The 20283-nt window shown below is 42.9% G+C and overlaps 1 protein-coding gene across 10 annotated transcripts in view; it reads left to right on the top strand.

The window, feature by feature from the left end:
* Positions 1–20283, top strand: part of SETBP1 (SET binding protein 1) — a 360349-nt gene that overhangs the window by 322426 nt on the left and 17640 nt on the right. For 5 of the 10 annotated variants that reach the window (XM_025178259.3, XM_025178256.3, XM_025178255.3 and 2 more), the window contains exon 4: positions 16910–17014. The exons of 3 other annotated variants lie outside the window; for them this stretch is intronic. In XM_025178259.3, the coding sequence (XP_025034044.2) occupies positions 16910–17014 (105 nt within the window). Of the gene's footprint in view, positions 1–16909; positions 17015–17534; positions 17815–20283 lie in introns of all 10 variants that reach the window. 2 more of the 10 variants (XR_012905000.2, XR_003086873.3) reach the window with 2 other exon arrangements.

Raw genomic sequence — 20283 nt, 5'->3', positions numbered from 1 at the left:
CTAGACTAAACCTCCCTTGCTGCAATTTAAGCCCATTGCTTCTTGTCCTATCATCAGAGGTTAAGTGGAATATTTTGTCTCCCTCCTTGAAAGCTGCTAATATGTACTTTCTCATTCTTTTCTTTTCCAAACTTTTGCAGTTATAGTCCTTAAAAACCCCATGGTGCTTTTTGCATGTTAATCTTAAGAGTATTGACTAATGTAACTTTCTTGGGAATGTTATTTTAAATTTCCTCTCTGACATCATTTGAATAGAGATTCTTCATGGAACCAACTACATTGGCATATACATGCAGATATTACACTCAGACACTACGGAAGTACAAGCCCTTTGCATTTGAACAAGATGAGCTATTATATCAGCTGGTATTAAGTATGGTAGCTATCCTTGTTTGTAGGAGACACAAATTGCACTCCCTGAGCCAGCATATTACCTTTACTTGCTCCTCCAAGCAGTTGTGGTGTTAGTGATATGCACTGTTAACAGTGATTGCATTCTACCCCGCAGATGGCTGCATCTCATTGGTGCACTGAAGTGAGTCCAGTATTTGTAACCATTGCAAACTTCATTAGGCTCCTTCAGGATAAAAGATGCACTATCCATGCAAATTGTTGTCAAAGTTAGAGAAGTCTGAGTTAGGGTTTTAAAGCACTTCAGATTTTTTCCTAATTCTTATTTTATAGTATTTTACCTCAACACTATATAATAAAAGCAAAAAAAGGAATGCAGGGTGCTTTTGAGGGATTCATGTTTTAGGATATTATAAGACAACTTCCCTAAATAATTGTAGAATCCTATAAATTTGCATTGGCAAAGACCTGTGGCAGTAGGTCACCCAATCCATTGGTGCAGTATTTCCCCTGTATTCTGTTTTCTGGTGTTCTCTCCAGCCAACGTGCTAAGAATGCTGTCATAAAAGCTTATTTGTATGACGACGCGTTTATTGCATGGATCCCAAAACAGGGGAAAACTAACATTCAACAATTCAGCTTTGCAATTGCCCTTATTTTGATAACACTTTAAAAAAGCAATAGAAATACCAAGTTGCCCCAGGGCAGAGAAAATTAGCAATGGCAGAATCATCCCAAAGACTGGATGCCTCTTGAAAACAAAAGACGGTTTGAAACTGCAGGGTCTGGGAATCAATAGCCGATTGTTTGAAAGGGGAGGCCACTAAGTGCCACTGCAGTTGAGGGTCAGTTGGCATTACAATTATAAACCATGTTTCTCAGAGGTCTGTAATGTGCCTGTTTTAATTCACAGACTGTATAATGTGCCACACAAGTTGCCTGAGAGATTTTGTTTTTCCCTAAAGGAAAATATATGTGAGAGGGGAGAGAGGCAGCAGGGTGTTGGCACTAAATTTAGACCCTTTTGCTTTTATTTTTAAACTGCTTCCGCTCAAATCTTGCCTAGCCTTAATAAGTCCAGTTCTCTAGCCAAATTTCTGATGTCATGCATGGAGATTGAACCACATGAATCTTGCTAAATTAAATGGAATCTCTTTGACTAAATCTACACACTTTACACTGACGAAGTATGTGTTTGTTTTAGTTTGCTCACTTAGGGCCAAATCCAAAGCCCATTGAAGTCAATAGGGCCATGTCTACACTAGGCAATTATTTTAAATTTACTAAGTTTGATTTCTGGGCACCTGATTTTACAGATTTGAAGTTCTGTGTCCTCACTACAGGGAAGAATCAAATGTAGTCCGAAGCAGCACATCCACATTAACGGAGCCTGCCTCGGACTCACAGCCTCAGGAAGCACTTCCCAGGGGAGCTATAGGAGGCCTCCTGGAGGCCAATTGGTTTGAATTAGCAGCACCGGAGCGTCTACACTAACCTTATTTCAGATTTAAAAGTTTGGGAATAGAGTTACTCTTTGTGAAAAGCAGGACTAGAAAGTGCAAATTCTGTGGCCCCTTATTCCAGAATAACAGGCTTGGTAGTGTGATCACATCGCTTAGAAAGTTGAGCTTGTGAGGTTAATTTCAGATTACGGTGTTAGTGTAGACCAGGCCTAGGAGACCTTCCACTGACTTCTGTAGACACTGGATCATGCCTTAGTTAGATGTTTTTTACGGTCTTTACAAGACGCATTCCAAAATTCATATGGATCAATATTGGAAAAGACCTCTTAAACCACTACAAGTAAAATCTCCCCCATCATGCCACAAGGCGATTCACTGACAATTTTTGTTTGTTTGATTCAAGGATAAGGTACAGGAAAAGGAACTGGTGTGGGAAAGGGAATTATAACACACAGCAACACCCTTAGCACCACTACTAATTTTTCCTTGTGGGTCCAATATCTGAGTACCCCATTTTTACTGTCCGCCTTTTGTGATGCAGAGTGGGTTGGTGGTCACTTTTTAAGGGACGTCGAATGAGCAGCTTGGGTTTCTGGTTTCTTTGGAAAGTGAAGTGATTCATTGTGACAATGGATATTATCTTGGTGATGAAAACATCAGCTTTTAAGAGACCTATTGAGGACTTTTTCCTTGTAGTATATAGTAGGGACGTATGGGGCTCTGTTGGTGCCTTGCTCTAGCTGAGGATCTGCTATGACAGAGCAATTATTTAATATTATGGCAATTTGTATCTGCACTCTGGGCTCAATTCCATCCCACCAAAGTCAGTGGAGAGATTCCCCAGAGACTTTATAAATGCTGGATCCTCCCTTTGTGAATCCAGAGACCAAAGGAGTTGACACCTGTATCTAAAAGTCCCATAAAAATAGACTAACTTTTTTTTTCATTGCTCAGCGAAGAGGGTGCTATAGACATGCACAATTTTACTCTTAAACTTCTGGGATTCAGTACAAAATGGGACCCCAGATCCACCACAGGATTTTATTTCCCAAAACAGAACCCTGCTCAGTTAAATTTTACAAAACAAAAACAGCTCCTGTTTTGGATCACTTCACTGCATGCTAACAGGGCCCTGGTGGTCCATCAGCAGCAACTCTGAAACAAGCCAAACAAGATCACCCTTCCGGCCAAGCTGTTAGGAGCTGAGCTGGAAATCAGTCTTGCATATCTTCCATCTTTAATGCAACACAGTGGCCTTAGTTAGCTTTCTGCACTGCCGCTATATACACAAGTCGCCAGAAAGATTTGCAAAATAGTAACACTTTCTTGGCCCATTATGGGACTGGAGAGGTTATATACCAAGTCTGCAATGGATGGCATGAGCCAGCATTGGGCAAATACCAGTCCCCGGAACAGATTTGGTTCCCCAGGGTTAGCCCCTAGAGGGGCGGCACCTCTATAGTTACCTGCACCTTCGCAGGTATGGGCAATTGCAGCTCCCATTGGCCACAGATCACTGTTTGTGGACAATGGGAGCTGCGGAAGTCTATGTCACTTCCCGCAGGTCCCATTGGCCAGGCATGGCGATCCATGGTGAATGGGAGCTGCAGTCGTCCATACCTGTAGAAAAGGAGGTAAATATAGTGGCACCAGCCCACCAGAGGCTAACTGCCATTTTATTGCCCACCCATGGCTTGGGCACTCAAACTGTATTGCATTGAGTGCTGTTTTTGCCTTCCAATCTATTGATTTTGTTAATGTAAATCAAATCTAGCCCAGTCTTAAATTGGAGCCAGACCGCATTACTATGCAGGCCACTTTAATTCCTTGTTACTAGTGCCGCTTCACCAGGTAAGCTCCTTGGGGCAGAGACCATCCTTCTAGGTTTGTACAGTGCCTTGTGCAGATTCTGGACCATTACTTGGTCTCAGTGGCATTATGGCAATATAAATAATAATAATTAATAGTGCCGACTGACAGCAGCAACTCCCTGAAAAGTGTAGCTAGTTGGATTGTTACACTTGTTAGTTTTGTTATGTACTTTGCAGTAGTGCATAGAAGCTCCCGTCAGGAGAGGCACTAGTCACAAAAGTAAGGTTTTTTTAAGACCACTCCTACCACCAAAGAATGTGCAACCTCAGTATAATTTATTTAAACACATCATATCTCCCCTATAATACCTGGTACTTGTCCCATCCATCCTGGGACATACATAGCTGGTTGTGTCCATATTAAAAATTGGGGAAACCGAGGCAGGGGAAATCAACATTTTTATACCTAGGTGCCCAAAGTTGGCTACCTACTTAATACTCCTGCTGAGTTCACTAGAAGTTGTAAGTAGTCAACTGCTCTGAAAATGAAGCCCTTTATTTAGGTGCCTCACATTTAATACCCACACTTCATAATTTTGGTCTGTCTTGCCCAGGGTCTTAAATGCATCAGTCAAAGAAGTGTGATTAGAATTCAGGGCAGTCTCTGTTCCCTTGCTTAGATTTTATGGGCATGGTCCTAAGCTCACTGGAATGCACAGAAAAGCTCCCATTTGCTTCAATGGGCTTTGTAGCAGACTGTTAGCCTACTTGCATTACTCCCTCAGGAGCAAATCCTAGGAGGTGCTGAGCACTTTCTCGGTTGTGCTGAAGTCAGCGGGAGCTCAGGACCTGTCAGGAAACACCCTGTGCCTTGCAAGATTGAGCTGCGAGTCGCGCGTCTCTTTCTTAATCAAAATTGCTTTTGGGAAAAATAAATCCTTCCCCCAAATATGCTATCTCTGAAAAACCAATCTGCCTTTGCCAGCGAGGCTATAATTGAATCCCAGCTGAATGCCGTTGCTATTGGGGTGAGGTGCCAACGTCACGAACAGCATCTGGGAAGCCGTAGAGAACCACACAGGAAAGCCGCATAAGCTAAGGAGTGATTTAAAAAAAATGAATAGAGAACAGTAAGTAGACCATTTGAGGCCAGAATAGCAGCAATGGAGAAAATGGCGGCTAAGCCGCGCACTCCAAAAACCTCTGACTCCACAATCGTCCAGCGGATTCCCTGCAACGATGACCCTTCTACATCTTTGTTCTGCAGTATACTCCCCTTCTAGGTATCAGCCTGAGATTGTTTACTTCTCCTCCCCATCTCTCCAAGGGATATGATTCACACGTTTTCAGACTTATTTGAGCAAAATGCAATAAATATGCTGTTTCAATTTTAACTGCTGGAATGGAGCCAAGTTTTTTAATGAATCTGGCCTGTGCTATTGAAGTGGTCCGGGATCTCAAAAGCTCTGGGCACTGTTAGATTACACACACACACAAATCTCCCCACACACACACACCTCCCATTCCCTTGGGGCTCAGTGTGTCACATGAGACTGCAGGTTCTCCAGATTCGGCTCTGGTTAAAATTAGCAAAAGCCTTTATTATTCAAGCAGAGGAAGGATTCCAGTTGCAGCTGCCTAGAACTGCCATATTTTTGTTGGCTTTTCTGAACTAACCTATTACAGTTCAGTTTTATCATCTGGTTTTCTTTGTTTCTCTAAAACAAAACAAAATCATTTTTGTCCTATCAACACTGAATTTTAAATACTGGGGCATTACATTTATTTTTAGCTGGACCACTATGTTTTTCTGTGCAACTGGCATCCTAGTGATCGTAGCCTTTTTATGTAATATTGTTTAGTAAGGGCACATTCAGATCTCCACCAATCAAGTCATGATAGTTTGGCGAACCTGATATTCCTGATCAAAAGAGTGTTTTTTAAACAGTTTTAACCAAATCTCTCTTGTTAATTACCAGAATGTCATAGCTAATGGAAAGGGGATTTAAGCAACCAAATGTATGGGTACTGCATTCAGAAACGTACTTGTATGTAGTTGAACCCAACTGCCTGATTAACGTACCCTACAAGCAGACACATATAAAAAATCATACATTAATGATAGCAAAGGAAAGGAGCATTGTTTGGGAGTAAGGTAGAGGCCTTGTATATAAGTATTCAGAGATGAATTGTCAGTTTGCTGTGCTATTCCGTAGCCTATATTAGCTGACTTGGCCAGAGAGCAGTACCCAGCAGGGTCCACACTGCCCAGGTCCACCCCATGTGGAAATAAGGGTCACTCTTGCTGTCAGCATCATCAGAGACCACGGATGACGTGGGCATGAAAACATCTTTCTCTCTCCCCTCTCCCCAAAATGATCTATCTAGAGCAGGCGGGGAAAGGCACATAGCAGTGTCCAGTTTTCCATGCTGCCCCAGCCAATGGATAATATGGCATGCACTAAGATTCACGAGGATTTTTATTTATTTATTTGTTTGTGTATTTTAGAAGGATGATAAAGAGTGCAAACAAAAGACAGGAAATTAAAATTTATGTAAACACAGTGGTTCCCCAAGCAACTATAAATGAACCGCATTGCACATAGAGAGGAGGACATAAAAGTTAATATCACGTGCAACAAAACCAAACGTTGCCTGTGTGCACTTGGGAGCAGGTTACATTTGCTGTGGGACCCATCATTTTGAATGTGTTGACGTTTATGCTTTTAAAATCTGAAAGAGACCTTGCACTAATGTCAGGGAAGAAGAGGGTGTTTGTTTGATGAGGGAGTGCTTATTTGCAGTGAGCGAGCTACAAATAATGTCTTGCTAGATGACTAAACAAAAGCTGCATCACGGGCAATCAAAACTTGTGAACAGTCCTGTTGGAGAGAGTATTGGCACACACTGATTCAATACCAATGCAGAATAGAGTTTGCAGGGATGAAGACAAGTATCAGAGGGGTAGCCGTGTTAGTCTGACTCTGCAAGAACAACGAGAAATCCTGTGGCACCTTATAGCCTAACCATTTATTTGCCCACGAAAGCTTATGGTGGTCTTTGCCCACAAAAGTTTATGCTCCAATAAATCTGTTAGTCTATAAGGTGCCATGGGACTTCTTGTTGTTCTTTCAGGGATGAAGAGCAATCCAGACTCTCCGATTGTGATGGGGCTGCCTGTTCTAGAACAATGAAATTACAAAACCATGCAGATTGCATTGCTCTTTTGTAAGCAAATGGGAGAGTGCTGGAGGAGATAATTAGATGCCCTGAAATGAGGTTTAAAACTAGTCAGGGCTCAGTCAGCTTTTGCAGACCTTAGCCTTGATTCTCCACTCCAAGGAGTAGTTCTTTGCACCTGTGCAGCATAGGCATCACATGTTACCAAATCAGAATGGACTTTATTGTCATTTTCCATAGGCGAAAGGGAGAAGGCAGTGAAGGGTCAACCTGACTTAAGCTTTTAAGTGTAGACAAAGCTTAACACAGCACTGTGGCCATGGCAGAAATGGTCTAGGTAAACCACCACCATAAGGGGAGTAGCTAGCTGTGCTGGGAACACAGAACCCAGCGCTGTAGTCCAGTTTACACTGGTGCTTTCTAGCATTGTAACTTGCTGCGCTTGGGGTGGTGGAGGTGTTTTTTCACACTCCTGAGCTAGAAAGTTGCAGTGCAGTAATGTGGCAGTGTAGACTTACTCTAAGTCCCATAAAATTACTTTTTGCGGCCACGTCTTCACTTGCCGTGCCGGAGATTGATCTCCTGGCATTCAGTTTAGCGGGTCTACTTAAGACCCGCTAAATCAAATGCTGAGTATGGCTCTATTCGGTGCCAGTACTCTTTGCAGCTCAATGTGAGCATTTGCTACCATCGGCCTCCCTTTGTGAAGATGGCACCAAGATCAGCTTAAGGTAAGCCAGCTCCAGCTATGTAGCTGGAGTTGCGTACCTTAAGCCAACCTTCCAGGTCTAGTGTATACCTGGGCTGACCTTCCAAGTCTAGTGTACCTCTGGGCTGTGTTTGTTTGTTTCACAGGGTCCTTTATGACGGAACCTTAAAAACTGGAATAGGGGTCTATGCTGTTTACACAGAGGGCACAGTAGAGCAAAGGCGCTCAACCAGGGATACATATTCCCCTGGGAGTATGGCGAGGTCTTCCAAAGAGTACATCGACACATTTAGATTTTTGCCTAGTTTTACAACAAGTGATATGAAAGTACCACCAAAGTCAGTGAAAACTTAAATTTCAAACAGACAAGATGATTTAGTTGGGATTTCTCCTGCTTTTAGTAAGGAGCTAGGTTCAATGACCTCCTGAGGTCTCTTCCCGTTCCATGATTTCAGTGGCACAGCAAGTGTGATTCCTATAGAAGCATATAGTAGGGTTGCCACCTCTAAGATACAGAAAAACAAAGAGGACATCTGGGAGGAGCCCATAAAACTGGGCAAATGTACGCATGTACTGAGCATTCTTACAGATTTCCCAGGAGAGCAGCCATGTGCTCTGACTTTTGTTTTGCCAGTGGGTGTTCTGCACTGCTGCTGCACCCTCCCTGTAGCTCAGCCCCCACTCCATCTCTTTCCATCCCAGCTCCACCCCCTTCCCTGAACTACCCTCCCTTGGACATCTCCCTTCTCCAACAGCAAGGGGAAGGGGAGGAGAGGTCAGAGAGGAGTGGCAGGACAACCCTGCTTAACAGCTGATTGGTGGCACAACCTCAGTAACCAGCTGATTGGGCAGTGGAGGGCCAGCTGCTGAACAGCTGATTGGAGGCCAGACCCAGGGCTTGCAGGGCAGCAGCCCTGGCCGGTCCTCTCAGTGCTGAACACTCATTATTTTTTCTCTCTGGGTGTTTGAGCCCCTCAGCAACCATGGAGTGGGCACCTATGGCAGCAGCTACTAAAAGGGATGACCATGGGAAAATCTGGACAAGTGGATGATTTATTCACCTCCCTGGCTGACATAAATTATACCAACATAAGCTGCCATGTAGACATAGCCTAAGTTCTTAGGGGCAGGCACGGTCTCTCCATGTATACAATGGAACACCGATATTAGCGGGGGTGTCTAGAAGTGACTAATAATAATAATGAAGAGTGATTGTCTTCTTTTGAAAAATTCCCACTCCCCTGGGACAAGTAAATGCTTTCAAAGGGCAAGTGAAATGTCATTAGTATTTCCATTAGCATGATGACTGATTATAACAGACAGGCGAGTAGCTTTTGTGTCCAGGCTGGTAAATGTTTGCAAGGCTGTGTTAAACACAGCAAAAATAGTGGGTCGAGTGACCCTCGAACATTTAAAAAGCACAGGACATGTTTTGCCCTTACAATGATGAGACAGCCAAATGTATGAACATAAATATCAAATGATTCCCGAGAAAAGCCGAACAGTAGTAAATGTTCTTCTTTATTCAGTGACTCAATGATTTTATCAGCAGCTAACGGGGTGGGCTTTTTTGGGACTTCACTACTTCTTCCATTTCTAAGGATTCCTATCCCTAAAAGAAAACAGACTTTGTAGGGGAGAAAAAATTCTTGTAGGGTGAAATTCACCTTAGTGCATGGGCCTAGCTCAGGGCTTAAATTGGACTTAAGTAATGCATGGGACTTGTGGGACCACTGTGCACAAGGCACTGCATCACTTAAGTCCAATTGACTGAACAACAAAGACAGCAGATTAGGAAATCACCAATGGAAAAGTGAGAAAAGAGAGGAAACATTTAGCTTTGTAAGGTAAATAATTGTGCTTGGCCATTTTGACCACTTTACTTTGTCCTAGCTTTAGTCTGTGCACTGAAGATGCACTGAAGGACACTTGAGGTGGTTTGTAGTTGGGAGTCCAGCATTTCGCCATTGATTCCCTCTCTTGTTCATGAGAGTTGTGAATGCTTACATTTACAAAGGCCTCCCTATAAGTTGCTGTTTGTCTTTCTCAATTGCAGTTGTGAATAGCAGTTTATACTTTGCCTGCTATAAGCATAAAATCACACTCTCTCCTTTATGAGATCAAGCAGGAAGTTCTTGTGAATTACTGGAACAAATCTTTCATTATTTTTCTCTTGGGGTAGGGACAACATTTGCAAGAGCCATGAAAAACGTCACCTTTCCCCCATTTTATAACCCTTATGACCTGATGCCCTGTACTGCGGCCACTTTTTCCATTCAAAAAAGAGTCAACAGGTCACATTTCTGAAGTCATCAATGCTGCTCATTAATTAATGGCAGGAGCTCTTCACTATTGAGAAATGTTTCCTCACTACAAAAGGTGTTTTGCCTAACAAATGAGAGATTGAAGCCACGAACTGAACCCAGAGATTCCTGCGTGCTAACAAAGAATGCTACCAGTTTGATATCAATCCATCCCAACAAGCTTCTTTTAAAGGGAAACCCAAAATATTGCAAGCATGTGAACTTAAAGCTTTGGAGCAGGTTTTCCAAACAGTAGAACCATAGGGCCATGTGAAATTTGAAAGCAAAAATACTGGCATGTTTATAGATAGCCATTATATCTCTTCTCAGCCTTCGTTTTGCTTGACTAAACCAGCCATGTGCCATCTTTCCATTTCCCTGAATGTCCATTTGAGCCATCAAAGCACTAGTTCCCACCCGAAATCATCTTCCTTCAACATTAGCAGGGCTGAGGATAGGGCCCAAGGGGTGTTTAGCTCCAAGCCCCTGTAAGGGGTGGGGCTTTGGGCAGAAGGGATGGGGCTGGGCAGCCAGCTTCCCCAGATAGCCCTTCAGTGCTGCCAGGTGCATGCTGATCAGGGCTCCAGCAGAGATTTAAAAGGCCTGGGACTCTGCCACTGCTGAGGTAGTGGCAGCCAGGAGCCCCGGGTCCTTTTAAATCACCAGGTCCTGGGGCAGCTGTCTCCTTTTTTCAGCCCCTTTCCCCACTCCCAACAGTCCTGAACATGGGTAATCAGAATTGTACCAGCAAAATTTCTTTGCAGCATTCAAATTCTGTTGACTACCCTAAGGCCAACACTTTCAAACTTGGATGTCTAAAGTTAGGCACCTAAATCGAGATTTCGGCTTCAGTGCTATGGGAATGTTAAGCACTAAGCATCTAGGGTTACCAGGTGGTTTCAAAAAATACTGGACATACTTGATCTCAGATGTGTGTGTGGGGGGGAGGGGGGACAGCCGGGAAGGCAGCAGGCTGACTGGGAGGAGGTCGGGGGGAATGGGGCTGGCTGGGGGAGATTTGTGGGGGGTGGGGGGAACCAGACGGCGGGGAATGGGGCTGGCCTGGAGGGGATCGGGGGAAGTGGGGCTGGCCAGGGGATATCGGAGGGAGTGGGGGAAACAAGCTGGTGGGAAGCGGGGCTGGCCCGGGCACATGCAGATCTCGGGGTGCTGCCTGTCCCACACATGGTCCTGGCGGGGCGCACAGATGAGTCAAGTCCTGGGGATTCCAATCCTGTCCCCGCTCTGGCCCCAGCCCCGGCCCTACTGCATAGTTGCGTACTGCCTAGCTAGTAGACACGCTCTTTTCATACTAGCATGCCACTGGCCCAACAAAACAAACAAGAATTATCAGAAAAACTCTTTATTGTTCCTAATTTTGTTTGTTTTGAGTGTGATATTCTTCTGAATGCGCAGATTGCCCGAACCCGGCTCTTCCGGGTTGTAATCTACTCGCCAGGGGCGAGTAGATTGCATTATTTGTGGAGCCCTGCTAATGTCTGAGGGTATGTCTACACTACAAAGTTAGTTCGAACTAACTTTCATAGGCGCTACACTAGCGCGCCGTTAGTTCGAATTTAATTCGGGTCTCTTTAAGCACAGCCCTCGGCTAGCCTGAGACAGCATCTCCACGCTCTAAGTCCTCCTCTGATGCCCTGCCGGCACTGCTTCCGGCCATCCTTAACCCCGCTTCAGAGTCCACTTAATGTGGACACGCTAGTTCGAATTAGCTTAGTTCGAATTAATTAATTCAAACTAAATTAGTTCGAATTAGCGCTGTAGTGTAGACATACCCTAACTTAAACCTCACTTGCTGCAGTTCAAGCCCATGGCTTCTTTTCCTATACTCAGAGGCCAAAGATATTAATTTTTCTCCCTCCTCCTTGTGACACTCTTTTAGGGTATGTCTACACTACCCCGCTAGTTCGAACTAGCGGGGTAATGTAGGCATAACGCACTTGCAAATGTATGTACATTCCACGAGGAGTACAGCTAGTTCGGATTAGAAGCCTAATCCGAACTAGCTACTCCGTGCCGCGTGTAACTGCATGGCACGGGGTTCGAACTAGCCGGGATTTAAAAATGGCGGTGCCCGGCTTATGCAAACAGCGCCGGCCGGCTTCATGCAAATGAAGCCCGGGAAATTCAAATCCCGGGCTTCATTTGCAAGTGTGGTATGCCTACATTACCCTCCTAGTTCGAATTAGGAGGGTAGTGTAGACATACCCAGAGTTTCCCTATTCTGACTGCTTGTATGCAATAAAATATGCATATCACAACTGATAAAGTGTTGTGTGAAGGCCCTAAAGCATCTCCATAGAACTTCAGTAAATATGAAAGCGAGATAAGGGCCTGCCCCAAACTTCAGGATCATAGTACCCCAAAATGTTAGCAAGGCACAGATTTAGATGTGAAGGATTGTTTAAGGTGGAAACATTGCTTCAAATGTTGGTAATGGTTAGCATTGATTTCAGTGTTTTTGTTCCACCCTTCACCAGATGATTTCACTTATTCAGCCTTCTCTTCCCAATCTATAATTTATTGTCTATACCTCATTTATTGCCTATACTTAACTATCTTCCCCCACTTCATTCCTCTCTACATCATTTCTCTCTTTATCCTGTTCTTTATCATTCAGATTTCTTCTTGTGTTTCCATTCTACTGAAGACTTTCCTGATATTGAAGTCCTTTAGTTTCTCTGGTCTTCCTCTTACATTTCTACTGTTCAGGTTAACCAGAATCTACAGCATCAATTTGAATGAAAACCACTCTGAATAAAGTACTTCCTGCAATATTTTCCCTCGGGAGTTCACCAAGACCAATGGTTTTGCACTGCGGTTTCCAAAAGTGAATAAATGATTGAAATACAAATCAAATGTGTACAGTAATTCCATACTGCCCAATGTTTCAGATGTCTCTAGAGCACAAATAGACGAGAACAGTAATTCAAGCACTCTGTTATATTTAAGTGCTGACTAGTTATTAAAACTTTGCCACTCTTTTTCATCTGTAATAGCATTGCTCATCTTACCTATGCATCTATTTTAAAACACTTTCATTTTAATATCAGTTATTGTGATTTTTCAGAAGAAAAGGTTAAAAATCATATCTGCTATCTAGAATATGGGAGAAAAACATCTCTCCTCCCCCCCCCCCCCCACACATATCCCAGCGCATATTATTTTTTGTCTCTGAGGCTGATAAGGCATTTTGTTAGTGATAAATCAGCATTAAACTGAGCTGAATAGACTCAGTTATTAAAACAAAGCCAACATGAGCCTTTCTAAAAATAAAAACTCCTTGGCTGCAGTCTAATAGATTGCACTGTACACTGGGAGTTCCTTCAATTGCAGCGATTTTTTTTAGCCATTTTATTTACTGAAGAGTTAGAGTATAGCTCTTTGAACAAACTGTGTTGTGGGACTTGGTTTAGTAAAGCAAAATAACACCGTAGGAAGGCAGCAGGGTGATTCAGAGATCACTGTATTGGGCTGAGATTCAGTTTACATGGATTGTAGTCTCAGCTGCTCCCTACTCCTTCTTTCCTACTTAAATGTTCAGTTTCTGGTGACAAAGATTGCCTTGCACTCTGTGTTTGTATATTACCTAGCTCAGTGGGCCACAATTTGGTTCAGAACCTCCAGAAGCTACATTAATGCAAATAATAAATATCAATAATTATAAAAGAACAATAGCTAAGTCAATCTGACATATATACATATTTATGGATTTTCATCAGCCGGATGCGAGGGTTAACAATACCAGGGTATTTTGGCAGGTTGGGTTTTGTTTTGCAGACAGGGAAGGTTGGAATACAAGGAGACACCACCTCTCATGATTCACTGAAGAGATGGCCAATGAATTTTGCTGTCTTCTCTGAACTGTGGGATCTTTATGTTTCCCAATAGTAACCTCTCTTTTTCTACACTGGATGTATCTGAAAATATGTGTGATTTGATGCCATCATAGCCTCAAAACCATCACTTGAGCGTCATTCACTCTCATAACCAGGATGGGCCCGAGCCCTTTTGGCACCCTGGGCTCGGGCATACGGCACCGCCCCCAGGCGCAGGACGCATGTGCAGGCCCGCCCCCCGCCCCAGGGAGCACAGGCCTGCCCCCAGGGCGCTCGGCGCATGCGTGGGCTGGTCACGGCCGCTGGCTGGGGCCCACCCCCAGGGTGCACGGCACATGCGCTGCCCGGCCCGGCCAGCGCTGCTGGCGTGAACGCCGGGCTGTGCAGGGCCCCGTAACTGCAGCGGGAAGGGCGCTGCTGGCTGGCGCCTCAGAACTGGCGCTGTGGGAGCCGGGCGCGTTGCTCCTGATGGCAGTTGTCAGGGATGCCGCGCGTCCCTTACAGCTGCCATCAGGCACCCCTCATCGGTTGGCGCCCTGGGCAGCTGCCCGGCTCGCCCATGCTTCCGTCGAGCCCTGCTTATAACACCAGCAGCCTGACACAGCCTTCTTCACTTATCTCCAGCTCAGCAATGGGAGTTGTCTGTGTCCTACTTAATCTGTAATAAATATGGTTCCTTTCCAATCTGCACTGTTGCCTCATGTATTCCTGTTTTCTCTACTACACTTAGAACCGATCACTCCATCTGGAAAAAATAAGGAATGAAAATACCGGACTTGACCCTTCCTCATTACCTGAGAACTAAGATTTCACCTTCATCTTGCCTTTCCTTAGAAGTGCTCTGAAGAAAGAGGTTCTCTTCCTTTGACTACCTCTACCAGCATACCCTTTTTCTACTTCTAGACTATTTTACTTTGTCCATAGCCACAGGTCCCTTTTTTCACCCATCATAGTGACTTTTTATCACTAACCTTCTAAAATCCTTAAAAAAGAATCTTCAGCATGCACTTCTGGGTTGAATTATCCTTTACATCTAAACTATTGTAATTTTTTTTTCGTTTCTTCTAAAGATTTTCTTTGCCTCTTGTCTCTTCTACTATGGAGCTCTTCACTTATATGCCTAGCTTTTCCTTTCTACATATTAAAGCTTCACTCTCTCGGATATTTCATTGCAAATTTCAGGTTTTGACCTACTTTTGTATATGTAAGGCCAGTTCTGCAGTTCCCTTGACTCACTGTGTCTCCATATTGGCCATCAGTCTGGACTCCATCAGCATCTAATTACAGATTCTATTAAACTGATTGCTTTAAAGTCCTGGTCAAAAGCCTCTTTAGTCCTGTCTCTGAATCCATTAACACCCTCAAATCTTAGTTCACGAGGCTCTGAATCTTGGAGTGATCCTTCCTCTGAATTTGCCTTTTCTTCCCATATTTCTCTTATCATTAATCCCACCTGTCACTATCCTTTGAATTTTACCAAAATCTGCCCTTACTTTGATCCCACTTTAGTTAAAATCCACATTCATGTCTTAGACATATCTTGGCTTAACTAGTTCAATGATTTCTTCATGACCTCCCAAAACTTAGGAGTCCAGAATTTCATAGTCAGACTTTTCTTTTGCTCTAGGAACAGAGTTGCTCAAATACTACAGTGATGGGTAGTAGAATCATAGACTCATAGAAGATTAGGGTTGAAAGAGACCTCAGAAGGTCATCTAGTTTAACCCTCTGCAGAAAAGCGAGACCAACTCCAACTAAATCATCTTAGCCAGGGCTTAAATAAATAGTCTAAAATCATTTTTCCATCGCCCAAGGGCAGAGTTTCGGGAGGGTGGGGACAGTAGCCGTGCATAGCAGGAAGTGGCTTGCTTTTAATCCTGTTCCCTAGACTATCAGGGAGTGAGGGGAAAGCACTTGCATGCTGTGCAAACTTCTCACACCTGGTGAAGGGAGGGGGCAGAGGAGTAAATCATGGCATGGAAGTACTTTCCCCTTGCTCCCTGATAGCCCAAGAAATGGGAGAAGAAGCAAGCTGTGTCCCATTGCACAAGACTGCTGCCCCCCCATACCCTCCTGAAATTCCACCCTTGATTCAGATCAAAGAGATAGCTCTTGCATTTTCATGGCAGGAGTGTACATATATTAGGGGAGAGGATGGAGAGCATAGGATCTGTTCTCCCTCCTCCTAGTACTGAATATGTCCCTCTGTGGGTTCCTGCAGAATTAGGGCATCAAAAAATAATCCAGGCTATGTCTACACTACGAGTTTTCTCTGCAAAAAATATGCTGAGGGACTCATTTGCATGAGTCGCATTCTCATTTGCATACTTTCTACCGATCCGTTTTTGCCTAGGGGTTTTTGCTCAAAAACAAGCAGTGTGAACTGTTTTTTGTTGTTGTTATTTTTTGGCGCAAAAGCCCCTTTTTCCGCAAAATCGGCAAGCCTCCTTTTTTGGGGCATGAGGATATTGCGGAAAAAAGGGGTTTTACGCGAAAAGAAAACATCCACACTGCTTGTTTTTGCACAAAAACCCCTAGGCAAAACTGGATTGGCAGAAAAGATGCACGTGAGATTGCGACTCATGCAAACGAGTACCTCATTTGCATATTTCTTGCCAAGAAAACTCGTTGTGTAGACGGAGCCCCGGTGTTTAGTGTTCTTTGCCCCCCTGTATGTGCCTGATCCACCGAGGCTGTTACAGCTCCAATTAGGGAATCTGGGTCTTTAGTTCAAGCCATAGAAATTAGGTGTGAAGGATCCTGGACAGTTTGCAGTGATGACCAAACTGATGGTTTTTGCATGTTCTCAGTCAGGGAATGTTTTTGCCTGGACAGTTTGTACATTGCTACATTGTTTTTTTATTTAATCTTTGCGTCTCCCTAGGGACCCGTGTCATCTGCAGCTTTCTGCAGCCTGGGACCATATATCCCAAGAGGGTGACCTTTGCTCTCTACTGCCATGTCCCCTCCTTGTTACATCACAAATGCCCATGCTCCTCACAGTCCCTTGAGGACTGAGCCCAGAGTGGGTGTTCAGGCTATTATCATGTTACTGTACTGTCTGTCAAGAAATGTGATTATCTTAGCCTCGTGGCTTTAACGGAGGGGGGGGGAAAAAAACCCTTGAACAACATTTCTTGAACTTAGGCACAGAGACTCACCCAACTAGACAGGAATGGCAAGATGCATTTAACCTCATTAGTTTCAGCAGGGCTGACTCTGTGCAATCCATCAGTGTGCAGATACATTAGAGGATCTCAACTATTTCCACATCTCATTTACATAATGGATGGGATTCCTATGGAAAAGACGCACCCTGGAGGCACTAAAGTTTATCACAGTACGTAAGAGTTCTTTTGGATCATTGCATTAAATTTCCACTAACAAGATAACAAATTAATTGTCTGTATTACTGTACTAACCCAAAGAGGATGAAGTGTATGTTTTCAGCAGAGGAAGGCAGCTGCTCAAGACAGCTTAGTGTTTATAGAAGGAGGCAGGGGAGATTAGGGTGTCTCTCAGTATATGCATGCCATCATGCCAGTCCACCTCCTCCCACTTAAGAAATCTGGCTTTTCTAATCTGATGTTGGACTTCAGCTTTATTAGTGAGGTGAGGGAGGATGAGTAAATCAACTGTATCAGACAAGCCTCAGGACATCTAGAAATTGATCATTCTGCAGAAATAAGCACTCTGTGTTTATTAGCTGGGAGTTCATCACTATCACTTCTCTTTATCCAATTCCTAAGAGATTTCAAAGCTATCATCATGGCATTAGCTCTTCTGAGTGTACTGCTTCAGATAAAGATCAGGAGATCTATCTAATGATGGCTTTCTCTCTCTTTCTCTCCCATGTTTAGAGCTATTCTGCTTTTTAGAAAAATGGAAGAAAATTGGGGCGATGAAGCAAAGGACAATCTTGGTGTCTTAAAATTCCACCTCTTCTATAGGCTTTTTTTTTTAAACAGGAACTCTGTGCTATTTGTATATAATAGAAGACTGATTTTGAAGGCTCTCAGAATAGAAGAAACAGGGAAATAAAAGCCAGGCAGCAGAACTGTATATTAAAAGTACAGTTATTTTTAAAAGTTAATACGTGTCAAATGGAAGCCATGGAAATGAATTCCACAAGTTAGATAGGTAATAATATTACTTTAAGAAGAATAATTACTTCTCTTAACTACATTTATCACACAGTAATTCAGTTCCCTCTTCTAGACCATGATGCAATGCTAAGCTTTCGATTGATCTACTTAAAACCCACTTTAAAAAAAAAGATTTACCAGATATTAGGGCTCTTCTGGTTCTTTATTCAAAATAAACAGTAATCAAAATGCAAATGATTTGACCTAGTTAATGGTGAGATGTGAATTACCATGCAAATGTATTGTATAACTAAACCATGGAAAGAAAGAAGAAATCTTTCTTCCCGTAAGAGAAGATGAACAGATGAAGTTCTGCTATAAATTCTCACAATTGGGTGGATTATGTGAAATCTAATGGAATGATCTCTCTGGTGAAAACTATTCCACAGCAGCAACTTCACAAAACTCTGCTATGTTAGCGGATGTCCTCCAGCATAGTTTTATGAATGGCACAGTTGCTGTTTACGGATTTGCACTGAGCTAGCACCTAGAGGCTCCAAGCAGGAGCTATATACCGATATGACAAAAAAATGGATGCAGAGCTAAAGGGTTTGCAATGTAAATATAAAGAGGAGAGGAAGTAGGTGCTGCAATGTATGGAGAAGGAACAAGGTAGCAATAAGTTAGGCAATAAGTCAGGTAGCATATGTTAGTACACCACCTACCACAACAGGGCCCAACTTAGCTATGGCCTTTTGTCTCTATTGCAGTGTGAATGATAAATGACAATAGTAATAATTAGTCATTTTAAAGTAATGTATTAAGTACCAGTCAAAGCACATTAGCTGTTAGACAATGAATGACAAAGTCACATTCCTGCCAAAATATTGAGAGACACTTTTAACTGTAAAGAACTTTTTTTTTAAAAGGACCAGTTTTACATCTTAATTGTCTTCTCACGTATAGGTTTTATACCAGTATTACCTTGACTTCAATAGGACTATTTCCTTATGTACACTGGTAAAAATGAGAGATGAATAAGCCCTTATGACTGTTCATAATACCCCCTTTAGAGACTGAAAACAACCATTTTTCTCTTCTTGATTTGTCCTGGGTTTTCCATTGATTAATTTCCCTTCTGCTTTGCCCTGGTTTGCTTACTTGTACCTGATGTCAGCAGTGGTCTGGGAACTGGAGTATGGAATCTGATCTCACCACTATTCTGATCAGGAACAAATCTATTAACATCTATAGAGTAATGACAGTGGAAATAAAATCAGAATTGGGAGTTGGGTTTATAAGTTAACTTAAGCTCTGTCTGTTCCTGGATGTAAAAAGAAGCAAAGTGCAAAATATTGTAGGATATCACAGAGAATGCATATTTTAAATGATGGGTTCTCCTTGACAAATGGTGGCTATTAAGTCAGGAAGAAATTTTCACTAGTTTCTAAGGTATATGAAATGTATGTGGCGTTCCTTTCTAAACAGCCTCAAGAAGAGAGAGTGATAGTAGGGAAGCTTGCTCCAACAGCCTAGCAGACAGAAGACTCGGTTCTACTCCAAACCCTGCCATTGACTCACTGTGTTGCCTTGAGCAAATCATTATTCCGTGCCTCAGTTTACCTATGTGTAAAAATAGAGGTGGCAATGCCAAATCCACTTTTGTGAAGAACTTTCAGTTTTGTAGGTGAACTCTGGTGATTTTCATTCCAATCTCAGTGTAATACCCAATCAGCAAATGAGGTCACTGTAATGATTCAGTTTTTAACATCATGAGGTAAATTAGACTACACAAAACGTTTAAAACCTTACAGAACAAAACCATCAATGACGCCCTTCTGTAAAGTCACAAGCTAAAACTGGAGGGAGGTAGCCTTTGAAGTAATTCATTACATGTATAATGCTTCCCTAGAAGGAGGATTTTCCTCAATGATTTGTATGACCTTGCTAAACCTGCCTAGGTGGTAATTGAGCAGCAACTTCTTCTTCAGAAGAAACAGAATAAAAATATTGAAAATATTGACTCACCCTGAAGGCAGTAAGCAGCACTTTGGTCTTTGACCTTTAAGCATCCTAGGGTAGTCAATAACCTGGCTGTTAGATGCTGTGCTTGCCACTGATTTTGATTTGGGAGTAGTTTAACCTTGAACCAAGATCCAAGTAACCACGGCAACAGGAAGTAGGCCTCTACGTTCAAGGAGCGGGAATCCATAAATCAAGGTCCCTAATGCAAACACCGTGTGCAGGTAGAGATTTGAGAGGATAAGTGGTTTGTGAGGGATTACTTTTGAAAAATGAATGACTGTCCCTTGATATGTTGAAGCACAGTTTCACAGAGACTTTTTTTTTTATCAATAGAGGTCAACAGGTTATAGCTGCATGTTTTCATACAGTTTTTTATATAGGCCCTTCAGTTTAATTATAACCAGATGTTGCTTTCATGAGGTTGTTAGCATTATATGTACACACACATAACTGTATGCATTATAAATAGACTCACTTTCACGCTCTATGCATATATATT

Source organism: Pelodiscus sinensis, chromosome 6 (genome assembly GCF_052426305.1).
Source record: "Pelodiscus sinensis isolate ZL-2025 chromosome 6, ASM5242630v1, whole genome shotgun sequence".
Lineage (NCBI taxonomy): Eukaryota > Metazoa > Chordata > Testudines > Trionychidae > Pelodiscus > Pelodiscus sinensis.
The sequence above is the reverse complement of the archived record's forward strand: the minus strand, read 5'-3'. Positions and strand labels throughout refer to the sequence as shown.